General features: G+C 40.9%; 1 protein-coding gene across 5 annotated transcripts in view; it reads right to left on the minus strand.

The window, feature by feature from the left end:
* The window catches only part of HIPK1 (homeodomain interacting protein kinase 1), a 49,295-nt gene that overhangs the window by 32,017 nt on the left and 2,415 nt on the right, over positions 1 to 14,863 (minus strand). For all 5 annotated transcript variants that reach the window (XM_073008468.1, XM_037998063.2, XM_037998061.2 and 2 more), the window contains exon 2: positions 5,008 to 6,085. In XM_073008468.1, the coding sequence (XP_072864569.1) occupies positions 5,008 to 6,083 (1,076 nt within the window). In that variant the 5' untranslated portion in view covers positions 6,084 to 6,085. The remainder of the gene's footprint in view (positions 1 to 5,007; positions 6,086 to 14,863) is intronic.

Here is a 14,863-nt window from a genome sequence, read left to right on the forward strand (position 1 = left end):
GGAGACTATTAAAAAGCAAATGTAGTTGGAACTTAAATCTCCCAAGGCATAAATAAATAAATGGAGATGAGATTCTTAAAGTTAGCCAAGGTTGCCTAGGGCAGCATAAAACCAGAAAACGAAGGCTCTAAGAGTTTCTTTACCTCACCTCAAGTAAAAATCACCAGTTTTATAAAACTGTAAAAAGATATAAAGAAATAAGGATGGACTGACTTACTATTAAGCTGTCAACACTACCCAAAGCAATCTACAGATTCAATGCTATCCTTAATAAAAAGCAATTATGATTTTTGTATAAAATAGAAAAACCCATCCTAAAATCTATATGGACTCTCAAAGACCCCAAATAGCCAGAACAATCTTGAAAAAGAATAAAGTTGGAGGTCTCACACTTCCTGATTTCAAACTTACTACTAAGCTACAATAATCAAAACAGTGTGGTACTGGCATAAAGACATACAGAGATTAATGGAATAGACAGCCCAAAACTGAAAATGGGAAAGCAATAGAAGATAAGAATTATTTGTATATATGTTCAAATGATTCCAACAAGTGTGCCAAAACCACCCAATGCAGAAAGGACAGTCTTTTCAGCGAATGGTGTTTGAAGAACTGAATAGTCACATGCCAAAGAATTACACTGGATTTGTAACTTGGACTATAGACAAAAATCAACAAAGAATCAAAAACTGAAATATAAGAGCTAAAACTATAAAACTCTTAGCAGGAAACAGTGGAAAATCTGTATGATTTTGATTTAACAATGACTTCTTGGGTAAGTCACCAAAAGCATAAGCAACAAAAGAAAAAGTAGACAAACTGCACTTCACCAAAGTTAAAAACTTTTCCGTGTCAAACGCTATCAACAGGTAAAAAGGCAACCCAAGGAATAGATGAAAATTTACTATATAGACTATACAACTCAACAACAAAAAGCCCAATCAATAAACGAGGAAAGGACTTAAATAGACATTTCTCCAAAGAAGATATACAAATGTCAGACACATAAAAAAATGCCAGGCTGGGCATGGTGGCTCATGTCTGTAATCCCAGCACTTTGGGTTACTAAGGCAGGCATATCACTTGAGCCTATGAGTTTGAGACCAGCCTGGGCAACACGGTGAAACCTCGTCTCTACTAAAACTACAAAAAACTATGTGGGGGTGCATGCCCATAGTCCCAGCTACCGAAAGGCTAAGGTGGGAAGACTGCTTGAGCCTGAGATGTCAAGGCTGCAGTAAGCCATGATCGTACCACTGCACCCCAGCCTGGATGACGAAGTGGGACTCTGTCTCAAAACAAAACAAAACAAATGTTCAACATCATTAATCATTAGGGAAATACAAATCAAAACCACAGTGAGATACCACTTCACACCCATAAGAATGGCTATTATTGGCTGGGCCCAGTGGCTCATGCCTGTAATCCCAGCACTTCGGGAGGCTGAGGCCGGTGCATCACAAGGGCAAGAGATCAAGACCATCCTGGCCAACATGGTGAAATCCTGTCTCTACTAAAAATACAAAAATTAGCTGGGCATGGTGGCACCTATAGTCCCAGCTACTCGGGAGGCTGAGGCAGGACTGCTTGAACCTGGGAGGTGGAGGTTGCAGTGAGCCCAGATCGTGCCACTGCACTCCAGCCTGGCAACAGAGCAAGACTCCGTCTCAAAAAAAAAAAAAAACTATTATTGGCCAGGTGCAGTGGCTCACGCCTATAATCCCAGCACTTTGGGAAGCCAAGGGCAGATCACCTGAGGTCAGGAGTTCGAGACCAGCCTGGCCAACATGGTAAAACCCCGTCTCTACTAAAAATACAAAAATTAGCTGGGTGTGGTGGCAGGTGCCCGCGTGGTCCAAGCTACCCGGAAGGCTGAGGCAGGAGAATCTCGGGAGGCAGAGGCTACAGTGAGCCGCGATCACACCACTGCACTCCAGCCTAGGTAACAAGAGTGAAACTCCATCTCAAAAAAAAAAAAAAAGAAAGGCATGGCTATTATTTAAAAACCAAAACAAGGCCAGGAGTGGTAGTTCATGCCTGTAATCCCAGAACTTTGGGAGACTGAGGCAGGAGGATGGCTTGAGGCCAGTAGTTTGAGACCAGGTTGGGCAACAAAATGAGACCCTCAAAACCCCATCTCCACAAAAAGTAAAATAATAGTAATCAGCCAAGTATGGTGGAGTGTGACTGTAGTCCTACCTACTTGGGAGGCTGAGGGGGGAGGATTGCTCAAGCCCAGGAGTTGGAGGCTACAATGAACTATGATTGTGCCACTGCACTCCAGCATGAGCAATAGAGGGAGCCCCCGTCTCTGTAAAAATAAACAAACAATTTTTTTTAAATAAAAAAAAAATAACAAATGTTAGAGAAAATGTGGAGAAATCTGGAAAGTTCATCCACTGCTGGTGGGAATGTAAAACGGTGCAGCCTCTGTGGAAAATAGTTTGGTAATTCTGCAAAAAGTTAAACATAGAATTATCATGTGACCCAGTAATTCCACTCCTAGTTATATACCCAGAAGAACTGAAAATGGGGACTAGGATACTTGTACACCAATGTTCATAGTGGCATTATTCACAACAGCCTAAAGGTAGCAACAACCCAAATATCTACCAACAGATGAATGGATAAACAAAATGTGGTACATACAAACAATGGAATATTATACAGCCATAAAAGGAATGAAGTTCTGATACACGTTACAGCATGGATGAGCCTCAAAAACATTATGCTAAGTGAAATAAACTAGACACAAAAAGACATATATTGTATGATTCCACTTACAAGGAGTATCTAGAATAGGCAAATTCATAGAGACAGAAAGTTAAATCAAGATTACCAGTGGTGGGCCGGGCACGGTGGCTCAAGCCTGTAATCCCAGCACTTTGGGAGGCCGAGACGGGCGGATCACGAGGTCAGGAGATCGAGACCATCCTGGCTAACACGGTGAAACCCCGTCTCTACTAAAAAAATACAAAAATTAGCCAGGCGCGGTGGCGGGCGCCTGTAGTCCCAGCTACTCAGGAGGCTGAGGCAGGAGAATGGCATGAACCCGGGAGGCGGAGCTTGCAGTGAGCTGAGATCCGGCCACTGCACTCCAGCCTGGGGGACAGAGCGAGACTCCGTCTCAAAAAAAAAAAAAAAAAAAAGATTACCAGTGGTAGGAAGAAGGGAGAATAGGGAGTTATTGCTTAATGGTTAGAATTTCTGTTTTGGGTGATGAAAACATTTGGAAATAGTGGTGATGGTTACACAACACTGTGAATATACTGAACAGACAGCGGTGATGGTTACACAACACTGTGAATATCCTTAACACACTGAGTGGTACCAAATGGTTAAAATTGTAAACTTCCTATTACAAAGATCTTACCACAATGTTTTTAAAAAAGTAAACATGTAGATGACATTTTTTCTGAGTCCTTGCATAAAATATCTTCATATTTTTTCACACATAATATAAAATTATTAATTCAGAATTTCTATTTCCTCAAATTTTATTACAGGTATCTGGCATGTATAGCTCCTTATAAACATATTTTATAGGTTATCTATGTTTTTGTTTATTATTTCACTTCTTGATTGGATGCTTACATGATTTGTATTTAATGTATGGCCATTAAAACTAAGTATTAAATTCCTTAAAATTAGTAACTAGGCAAGTAAGTAAATGGGTGCTGACAAAAAGCACATTTTAAAAGCCTTGGTTATGATATAGACAAAAGTATATATATCAGCATTTACATACTGTCCCAATAATTATTATACGTTAAAATGGTAACTACATTAAAAGTATCAATCTAGAAATATGTATCATTAAAGTATAAGGTACTTGGGTCAAGGCCATTCTAGGATAACCCAGTAAGTTCATAGTATTTAGAGAATGTTAAGACAGGAAGAGACTGCAGCAATCATCTAATCCAATTCATGCTACTACAGAAGAAAATGTAAAAGAATAAAATGTTACTAGAGTTAAAGCCGGAGTTATTCCCAAGTTATTTTACCTGCCAAGGTAAGAGCTTCAAAAAAACAGCAGCATATGCTCAGATTCATTACAAATAAATAAATATCTTTGTATATTTCAAGACTCTTTAAAATGGGAAAATGGCTGGGCGTGGTAGCTCCTGCCTGTAATCACTGGGAGGCCAAGGCAGGCAGATTACCTGAGGTCAGGAGTTTGAAACCAGCCTGGTCAACATGGTGAAACCCCATCTCTATTAAATACAAAAAAATTAGCCAGGCGTGGTAGCAGGCACCTGTAGTCCCAGCTACTCAGGAGAGGAGTAGCAGGAGAAATCACTTGAACCCAGGAGGTGGAGGCTGAGTAGGCCGTTATCACACCACTGCACTCGAGCCTGGGTGGCGAGTGAAACTCCATCTCAAAAAAATAAATAAATAGGCCAGGTGCGATGGTTCACGCCTGTAATCCCAGATCTTTGGGAGGCGGAGGCAGGTAGATCACAAGGTCAGGAGATAGAGACCATCCTGGCTAACATGGTGAAACCCTGTCTCTACTAAAAATACAAAAAAATTAGCCAGGCATGGTGGTGGGTGCCTGTGGTCCCAGCTACTCAAGGAAGCTGAGGCAGGAGAATGGCGTGAACCCGGGAGGCAGAGCTTGCAGTGAGCCGAGACTGTGCCACCGCACTCCAGCCTGGGCAACAGAGCACGACTCCGTCTCAAAATAAATTAATTAATTAAATGAACAAAATGGGAAAATGAGGTATAATGATACTAAAGAAAAGAACCAGGTGCTAGTATAATTCAACTAGTAACAACTTTCAGAATCAGACTGAGTTAATTTTTCCAGTGCTAGATAAAATTTCAGAAATAAGAAAATGTCATATATAGGAATGCCACACACATAGAATGAGCTAAAACATATCCTATTTCTATCTCAGAATCTATAAACAAATTCACTACTATATGTAGCCTATGGGGTATATGTTATATTATGTAAGGACAGAACTCTAGCCTAAGATACAACTTTCAGCATTTGCCACTTGCCTGTAGTAACGTGACTGTAAGTAGGTTGAGCACACAGCTTTGGAAACATGACTAGCAGAACCAAAGTCAATGACCTTCACTCGGTAGGGTTGGCGAACTGGATCAACCAGCATGATGTTTTCAGGCTTAAGGTCGGCGTGGATCAGACCAAGACTCTTGAGCTTCATCAAGGCCGTGGCCACCTGCTGCAAGATTGGTCTGATGTACTTGAGTGGCAGTGGGCTAAATTTGTTTTGCTTTAGAAAATCATATAAGTTCTGCTCCAACATCTCAAAAACAAGGCAGGTGTGATTCTTATGCTGAAAGCACTCGTATGAACGGACAAAATTATATTCATCAGCATTTTCACTGCTTAGGCGGGAAAGGATGCTCACTTCAATCTGCCCCTGTCTGGCATAGGAGGGGTGGTTCTTCAAGATTTTAATAGCCACAATTTCCTTGGTGCTCCTCTTCCAGCACTTAGCCACCTGTCCAAATGTCCCCCGGCCTAGGAACTCCAAGACTTCATAGCTATTGGTCATAGAGCAAAGGATCTCATGCTGGACCAGCTGGTAATCCCCTTCTCCACTGGAACTGCTACTCTTTGTGGTCACAGTGGTGGTTGTGGCAGCAGCACCCACCACAGTCCTGTTTTGCAGCATGAGAGGGGGATGTTCTTCTATGATCTGCACACTACCGTTGCTGTCAACTTCCTCACTTTTTCGTTTCAAGCCACATTTTTGATAGGGCTCAAGCAAAGAAACGTTGCTTCTGTGAGTCAGGGACTGGCTGCTTTGGAAGGTTGATGGAGCAGCACTGCCCGAGCTATCAGCGGCTGTAACAACAATATGCTCCACTGCAGGAGCTGGGAGGAGGAGGCCCTGGTCGTAAGCAGGGATGCTGAAATTTGCTACCTGGTGAGAGGAGTTGGCTTGCCCTTGTGTGGCTGGGAGGGTTTTGCTGTGGGTATAATATTTGTCGTTGCTACTCTGTCCTGAAACATCCCAGCCAGAGGGCTCTATTTTCAGTTTCTTCGCACTGCAGAAGGCACTCGACGACACTGATGGGGGCGAAAACACTTGCAGCTGTGATGCCATACCTACATTGAGAGAAAGGAGGAATTAGACCACAAGGATAAGAGATACAAGGCTTAGGTTTAAAACGTATACACACACACTTTTACTTGATAAAAGAAACATGATGTAATAATGTTCTCCTCAAAAACTAATTCAATCTTGACCTATATTCATAGAAACAGTGTACAGAACCTGCTGGACAAAGTGAAGATTATCCACTCCGCTCAAGTCATACATAAAATGCATTCAACTGTCTACCACATTTTAAGAGAAAAAAGTAACCAGTATGGGCCAGGCACAGTGGCTCAAGCCTTTAATTCCAGCACTTTCGGGGGCCAAGGCAGGAGGATCTCCTGAGCTGAGGAGTTCAAGACCAGCCTAGGCAACATAGTGAGACCCTGTCTCTAGTATAAAAATACTAAAATTGAAAAAAAAAAAAAAAAGTAACCAGGATGATGAGAAAGCTAGGGAGTATATTCTGAAGAACCAAGGAAAGTCAGCAGAAAAATATGAGGAAAGGATAAAGAACAGTCCAGCTTTCTGTCCCTGAATATCCCACAGACACGTCCAGCTCAATATGCCCAAAGATTAAACTGAAAGCCATCTTTTCACAATAAAGTCCAAACACCTGACATAGCATACAAGCCATTTCATATTTATCTTCTCCATTTTCAACCATCCGATTTCATATGCCTTGGAGCTCTATAGTAATCCCTCTTTCCTTGCTCTACACTTTCCCCCTTTTTAATAATTACTCCTCAGAATTAGTCATCTGCAAAAGACTAAAATCTCTATCTCTAACCCAGAATTCTCTCGCTTTGAACTCCAAACCCGATATCCAAATGACTACTTAACACTGCAACTTGGATATTTTATAAACACCTCATATTCAATACATTCAGAATTAAACTTACGAGCCTCCACCCCACCTTCAGTTTTCTATCTTAATTATGAGATGCCATTACACATCCAGTGCCTCAAGCCAGAAATCAGGGAGCTCCAGCCTGGGCAGCATGGTGAAACCGTCTCTAAAACAAACACACACACACACACACAACAACAACAAAAAAAAACAAAAAAAAAAATTAGCCAGGCATGGTGGCACATGCCTGCAGTCCTAGCTACTCAGAAGGCAGAAGTGAGAGGATCACCTGAGCCCAGAGGTAGAGGCTGCAGTGAGCTGTGATCGTGCCACTGCACTCCAGCCAGGGTGAAAGAGTGACACCCTTTCTCAAAAAAAAAAGAAAAAAATCAGGGATGTCTGTTTCCTCAGCTACACAATGGTGATAGCAATACCTACCTCATGGGGTTGTTCTGAGAATTAAATGATTTAATACCTGTAAAGTGATAGTGTCTAACACATATTTAATACTATTATCCCGACTCATTCCTCTCCCTTATTCCTCCACATCTAATCTCTATCTTATCCATTTCATCTCCCAAGTATATTTCTTTTATTTCTTTTTTTTATTTTTTATTTTTATTTTTTTGAGACAGAGTTTCACTCTGTAGCCCAGGCTGGAGTGCAGCGGCGCAATCTCGGCTCGCTGTAACCTTCGCCTCTGGAGCTCAAGCGATTCTCCTGCCTCAGCCTCCCAAGTAGCTGGGACTAGAGGCATGCGCCACCATACCCGGTTAATTTTTTTGTATTTTTAGTAGAGATGGGTTTTCACCATGTTGCCTGGGTGGTCTCAAACTCCTGAGCTCAGGTGATTCACCCTGCTCAGCCTCCCAAAGTGCTGGGATTACAGGTGTGAGCCACTGCCCCCCACCTCCTAAGTATATTTCAAATCAGCCCTTTTCCCCTAACCTTATTGGCACCATTCTAGTTCAAACTGCCAGTAGCTTCCAAACTAATCTCCTTTAATCTATTTAATAGATCTTTGCTTTTAAACAATGCAAATCGGATAACCGCTCTCTCTTCTTAACCATCTTGCTTCCCCTTCTCCCAGGGTTTCTCATTGCTTTGGAGATAAAGTCCAAGATACTCAACTTGGCTGGCCATAGTCGCTCATGCGTGTAATTCCCGCACTTTGGGAGGCCCAGGCAGCAGGATCACTTGAGCTCAGAAGTTCAAGATCAGCCTGGGAAGCATTAACATTAAAAAAAAATAGGCCAAGCACAGTGGCTCATGCCTGTAATCCTGGCACTTTAGAAGCCCAAGGTGGAAGGATCACTTGAGCCCCAGGAATTCAAGACCAGCCAGCGCAACATGGGGAGACTCCATCTCTACTGGAAAAAAAAAAAAAAAAAAAGCCAAGTATAAGTGGCACATGCCTGTGGTCCCAGCTACTCAGGAGGCTGAAGCAGGAAAATCATCTGAGTCTAGGACATTGAGGCTACAGTGAGTTGTGATCACTCCATTGCACTCTAACCTGGGCAACAGAGCTAGATTCTGTCTCAAAAAAAAAAAAAAAAAAGTCTCAACCTGCCTTAAAATGCACTCCAAAATCTGCTTGCTGCCTTCCAACATCTCCCCACTTTGATTCCCTCCCCACAACCCTCATTCTGGCCACACTGCCCTTCTTTCTTTAGTTCTTGGAAGGCCACTCACCTCCAGGCCCTCTAAATATGTTTAAGACTTTCTGCTGCGAAAACTGCCCTCTGTCACCTCTGCCACATGCAGAAATGCTCCCTACGATCATCCCCTGCCCCTACCATGCATTCCCACAGCACCCTGTTAACTTGAAAGCATTTCTTTAATGCTACATTCCCAACTACAGTATAAGCTCTAGGACATGTACCATCTCTGTCTTGTTCTTCTCTTATACCACCAAAGCCTACTACAGACTGACAATATATACATACTCAATATCTGTTGGATGAATTACTTGACCCCTGCCTACCAATCTCCTATCTATTAAATGCAACTCCCTACCACTCATATTCAAATGCAATATTTTCAAATGCTTGGTCCTTAGTTTTGTTTTTTTTAATGTCTTCCCTCCCTTTTATCTGTGTGGTCCTTGAGTCATGGGGGAGGTCTCTACTCCAATCCATATAGTGTAACGTTACTAATCACAAGAGAATAAACACACACAACAAGAAAGGAAGGAAACATGACAAAGGATGTTACAGAACATCAAAAGGCAGTATGTGCATTTCTTTGTGCCTGAATACAACTAGAAACCACCTGCACTGGACTAGTCAGCTGGAAAGAACAAATCCTCTGCCTTCAATTTCTAAAACCCAGTTGAGATTTACTTTAAGAGTTTCCATAATTTATATAAACTTTGAAGAGGAAAAAAAGTACAAATTAAAAGTTAAGGTCAGTACAATTTAACTGTGAGACTGAATTTACAAATCATCTTGTTCTATCTACTTCACTGAAATACCAAACATAATAAAAGAAAAATCTGAAACCAAATAGCTCCTTTACAAAATGCACCTATTAAAATATAAGTATTTCTTGTCATAAAATTAAGCCAACTTGTTGAACAACAAAAGGAAGCAAATTTTCTAAATTTGTTTTCCATTAACAATGTTAATATTGTTCACCTGCTAATTTTAACAATCTATCAAAAAACATAAACACGACTTCTATGTAACTGAAAGTAGTGAAAGAATCTAAATAGAAAATTTGCAGTTTGCAGCAACTGTCTAGGAATAGGGGGGTCATAAAAGTAATAATACTGAAAAGAATTCATGAAATACCGAATTTTTTAAAATGTATTCATTTTGGGAGGCTAAGGAAGGCAGATCATGAGGTCAGGAGTTTGAGACCAATCTGACCAACATGGTGAAACGGCATCTCTACTAAAAATACAAAAATGAGCTGGGCGTGGTGGCGTGCACTTGTAATCCCAGCTACTCAGGAGGCTGAGGCAAGAGAATCACTTGAACCTGGGAGGCAGAGGTTGTAGTGAGCCGAGATCATGCCATTGCATTCCAGCCTGGGTGACAGAGCGAGACTCGTCTCAAAAAAAAAAAAAAAAAAAAAAAAAAAAAAAAAAAAAAAAAAAAAACAAGTATTCGTAACTAGATACTCTATAAAATTTTGCATTTAGCAGAGTAACATTATCGTCAACTTTTTATCCAAAAAACATAATAAAAGATTACTTATGATTTCAGATCTTCACACTGCACACTGAAAAAAGCACAAGTTCTAGGACATTTTTCAGAATGTTTTAATATTAAATGATTATAATCTTTATCCATAAGGACAAATTTAGTTCACCCAAAGGGAAAGGACAACTCAGAATTCTTTCACTGGTCTTCCCCACAGCAAGGGTGTGACGTACAAAAAGTCAGTATCGGACCACCAGGGCTCTTACAATGTGGCTGAGACTCATTCTGACCTCAATTAACACAAGGTGAGAAGAAAATACAGAATCACAATGGCCTAGAAAAACCAACAGACTCTTATTTATATTCTACTCTGAAATTCAGCTAAAATAGCAGTTTCTAGACACAGGATAAAGACACTATGTTCCATCAAACCTGCCTTTGCAAGTCGGGGGGCAAGTCTCTTCCTAGGTGGAGAGCTTTCAAACAACAACAAAAACAGAATTAACACCTGTGGAAAACTTACTATATATCAGAATCTATGAGGCAAATTACAGATATTTTTAATTCAATGTGAATAGCAACCCAATAAATTAAAACGCTATTTTTGACACATTTGCAGTCAACAAGCGTATGAAAAATTGTTCAACATCACTAATCATTACAGAAATGCAAATCAAAACTAAAATGAGATACCATCTCACACCAGTCAGAATGAATATTACTAAGAAGTCAAAAAATAACAGATGCTGGCAAGATTGTGAAGAAAAGGGAACAATTATACTGCTGGTGGGAGTATAAATTAGTTCACCCATTGTGAAAAGCAGTGTGGCAACTCCTCAAAGAATTTAAAACAGAATTACCATTAGATCCAGCAATCCCATCACTGGGTATATACCCAAAGGAATATAAATCATTCTACCATAAAGACACAAGCACATGTTCACTGCAGCACTATTCACAATAGCAAAGACATGAAATTCAACCTAAATGCCCATCAATGGTAGACTAAAGAAAATGTGGTACATATACACCATGGAATACTATGCAACCATAAAAAAGAACAAGATCATGTCCTTTGCAGCAACAGGCAACATGGATGAAGCTGGAGGGCCACTATCCTAAACAAACACAGGAACAGAAAACCAAGTACTGCCTGTTCTCACTTATAAGTGGGAGCTAAAGAACAAGAACACATGGACACAAAGAGGTCAACCACAGACACTGGGGCCTACTTCAGGGTGGAGGGTGGGAGAAGGGAGAAGATCAGAAAAAATACCTGTCAGGCACTATGCTTATTACCTGGATGACAAAATAATCTGTACACCAAACCCCTGTGACATATAGTTTACCTATGTAACAAACCTGCACATGTACCCCTGAACCTAAAAGTTTTTGTTTTTTTTTAAAAAAAGCTATTTATTTATTTTTTTATTTTTTATTTTTTTGAGACAGGTTCTTGCTACTGTCATTGAGGCCGAAATGCAGTGGTGTAATCACAGCTCACTGTAACCTCAAACTCCTGGGCTCAAGCAATCCTCTGCTTCAGCTATCCAAGTAGCTAGGACTACAGGCATACACCAGGACGCTTAGCTAATTTCTACAAGCACATGCTGCATTTGGCGAATTTGTTTTTCTTTTTCAGAGATGAGGTCTTACTATGTTACCCAGGCTGGTGTCAAACTCCTGCTCTAAAGCAATCCTCCTGCCTTGGCCTCCCACAATACTGAGATTACAAGCGTGAACGACCGTACCTGGCATAAAAAGCTATTTTTGACTTCCTGAAAATGCTGCACCTTTTCACTCCAGCAATGAAGTCTTTATATTTCAAACCTGACTTTCCAAGGACTTAGTCATCTCAATATAATGATAAATTTGCCCAGTGCATTAATACCAAATTAGCAATGATGGGCAAAAGGTCATTGGTACTTGTACTTATTGCTAAAAGATAATTGCTAGAATCCAAGGCTTTCAAAAACAGATTAACAACTTTCCCACTCCCTGGCATGGTCACATTCATTTAACATCGTTTACTAGGTGCTCCACACTATAAGCACTATAGGTAGATAATCTTATTAAAAGCATCCAAATATTATAACCCTGAATGGAACAGTTGGATATGACAACCAAGGTAATCATTTTCCATTGATTTGTCCTGACCCCTCAGTAACCTTTTTCCTGACACACTACTAATAAATTCTTGTTGCTTTTGCTCAATGTCATCTTTGCCTCCTTCATACAGTTTAACAGTTGGTTAGCCAAATGACCTAAAAACTGTACTATATATTGATTTCTTGTTCTACCACTTATCCTCAGATGACATGAACACAGGTGTACATATTGTCGATCACATACTCTGATACATATTTTTACAGATGATAAGAGTACACCTTCTGTAAAACCAAAGTGAGACAAGTTTGGGAAGAAAATTATTTCCAACAAACACCTCTCTCTCTACTCTCCTAAGTTTTCTCCACCTCTACTGCACAATTCCATACTTAAACAGCTTAACCGGTTTCCTCCAAACTGTACTTTCAACTTCCCCCCTTTATTTGAGATTCTGTCACCCAGCCTGGAGTGCAGTACATGATCATGGTTCGTTCACTGCAGCCTTGACCTCCAGGGCTCAATCCACTCTCCTACCTCAGCCTCCAGAGTAACTGGGACTACCAGCACATGCCACCACGCCCCGCTAATTTTTTGATATTTTTTGTAGAGATAGGGTTTCACCATGTTGCTCAGGCTGGTCTCAAACTCCTAGGCTCAAGTGGTCCACCTACCTCAGCCTCCAAGTGCTGGGATTACAGGTGTGAGCCATGATGCTATCCTCAAGCCCCTTTTCTAAGCTCCCCTCTCCCAATTCATTATTCACCTTTCAACTGAAGCTTTAAAAATGCACAGCTGGGAAAAAAAAAAAAAAGTGTACCTGTCCCCCACTTAAAAACTTAGGAAAAAGACCAAAAAATTCCTAATTTGGATTACCAGGCCTTGCAAGATCTGGACCATGATTACTTGCATAGCCTTGTTTCATCTGCGCTTTTCCCCAGGAACTTTCTCTTCCAATACTACCAAGTCTCTCTGGGTTCCCACAATACGCCTTGCCTTCTCTGGCCCTAGTTCCTTCAACATGTTTCCTCTCTGAACTTCATTTTCCCCCTTAGACTTTTCTTTTCCTAACTTTCACTTACCCTTCTAGTCTGTACTTAAAGCTCACTTCTTCAATGTGGCAGAGGCTGTTGCTTTGTATCAAAATCAATAGTTCACTGAGATTTATTTGGAATGACTATGGCAACAGAACAAAAGAAAAGTGCTTGGCCAGGCGTGGTAGTTCACGCCTGTAATCCCAACACTTTGGGAGGCTGAGGTGGGCGGATCATGAGGTCAGGAGATCAAGACTATCCTGGCTAACACGGTGAAATCCCATCTCTACTAAAAATACAAAAATTAGCCGGGTGTGGTGGCAGGCACCTGTAGTCCCAGCTACTTGGGAGGATGAGGCAGGAGAATGGCGTGAACCCAGGAGGCGGAGCTTGCAGTCAGCCGAAATCATGCTACTGCACTCCAGCCTGGGCGACAAAGCGAGACTCCGTCCCCCCAAAAAAAAAAGAAAAAAAGTGCTTTGTATTTAGTAAAAAGGTACTATATTTTAGTACCTGCACATGACAGTCTATAGGTCTATAAAGTTTAGAATTAAGAAAACTATACCTTGAGGAGCTTCCAGGATTAAAAAAAGTTAAAATTAACAAAGCAGAAACAAATATGAAATATAAACAATATGCCAGCAAAAGCTGAAGGAAAACGGGACTTAAGTAAGGCAATAGCAGTTTGGAGAATGGAAGATGGAGGAGGCTCTTTCAGAAGAATGAGATGACTTTTGCTATGCTAGTATGCCAAAGGATGTGGAAAAATAAAAAGCTGTGTAGAGTAAGGAGATATATTTAACTAGAGCAGAAGACACTGGCAAAAAAGTACTGGAACTCTTACAGATAAAAGGGACCTTAAAAGATGCTAAAACCCCCTAATTCCAAGATGAGAAAAAGGCGATCCAGGCCAGGCATGGTGGCTCATGCCTGTAATCCCAGCACTTTGGGAGGCCGAGGCAGGTGGATCACTTGAGGTCAGGAGTTCAAGACCAGCCAGGCCAATATGGCAAAAACCCATCTCTACTAAAAATACAAATATTAGCCAGGCATGGTGGTGCGTGCCTGTAGTGCCTGTAGTCCTAGCTACTCAGGAGGCAGAAGTATGAGAATCACTTGAACCCACCACGGCACTCCAGCCTGAACCCACCATGGTACTCCAACCTGGGTGACAAAGTAAGACCCTGTCTCAAATTTAAAAAAAAAAAAAAAAGGCAGATCCAAAAAGGCCAAACGAGTTTTACCCAGAGCTAATGAGTAGCAATGCTGGCAAAGAATCCAGGTCTTCTCATTCCTTTTCCTTAAGCACTCTGGGAAAGCACTGTACCAGGTACCCTTAAAGAATCTAAAAGAAATGTCAGTTTCCTTACCTTCAAAGAACTTAAAATGTTGCTGAAATGATAAAACACATGAAAAAGAAAGAAAAATATGAAAACAGGATATAAATTTCTGAAGTGCCAAATTACGCACTACAGGAATATATTAGGCATTTAGGAGCTGGGTTCCAGTAACTAAAAGGAAGATCAGGAACAAAAACAAAAGGAACCAAAAGACAAACCAGTGATTGTTGAAGTGGTACTCAAAGGAAAATAATCTTGATGACGTGTGTTCAGAATGGCACGAAGGGAGAGGAAGGGAAGAAAGCGGGAGGAATAA

The sequence above is a fragment of the Chlorocebus sabaeus genome, chromosome 20 (assembly GCF_047675955.1).
Source record: "Chlorocebus sabaeus isolate Y175 chromosome 20, mChlSab1.0.hap1, whole genome shotgun sequence".
Lineage (NCBI taxonomy): Eukaryota > Metazoa > Chordata > Mammalia > Primates > Cercopithecidae > Chlorocebus > Chlorocebus sabaeus.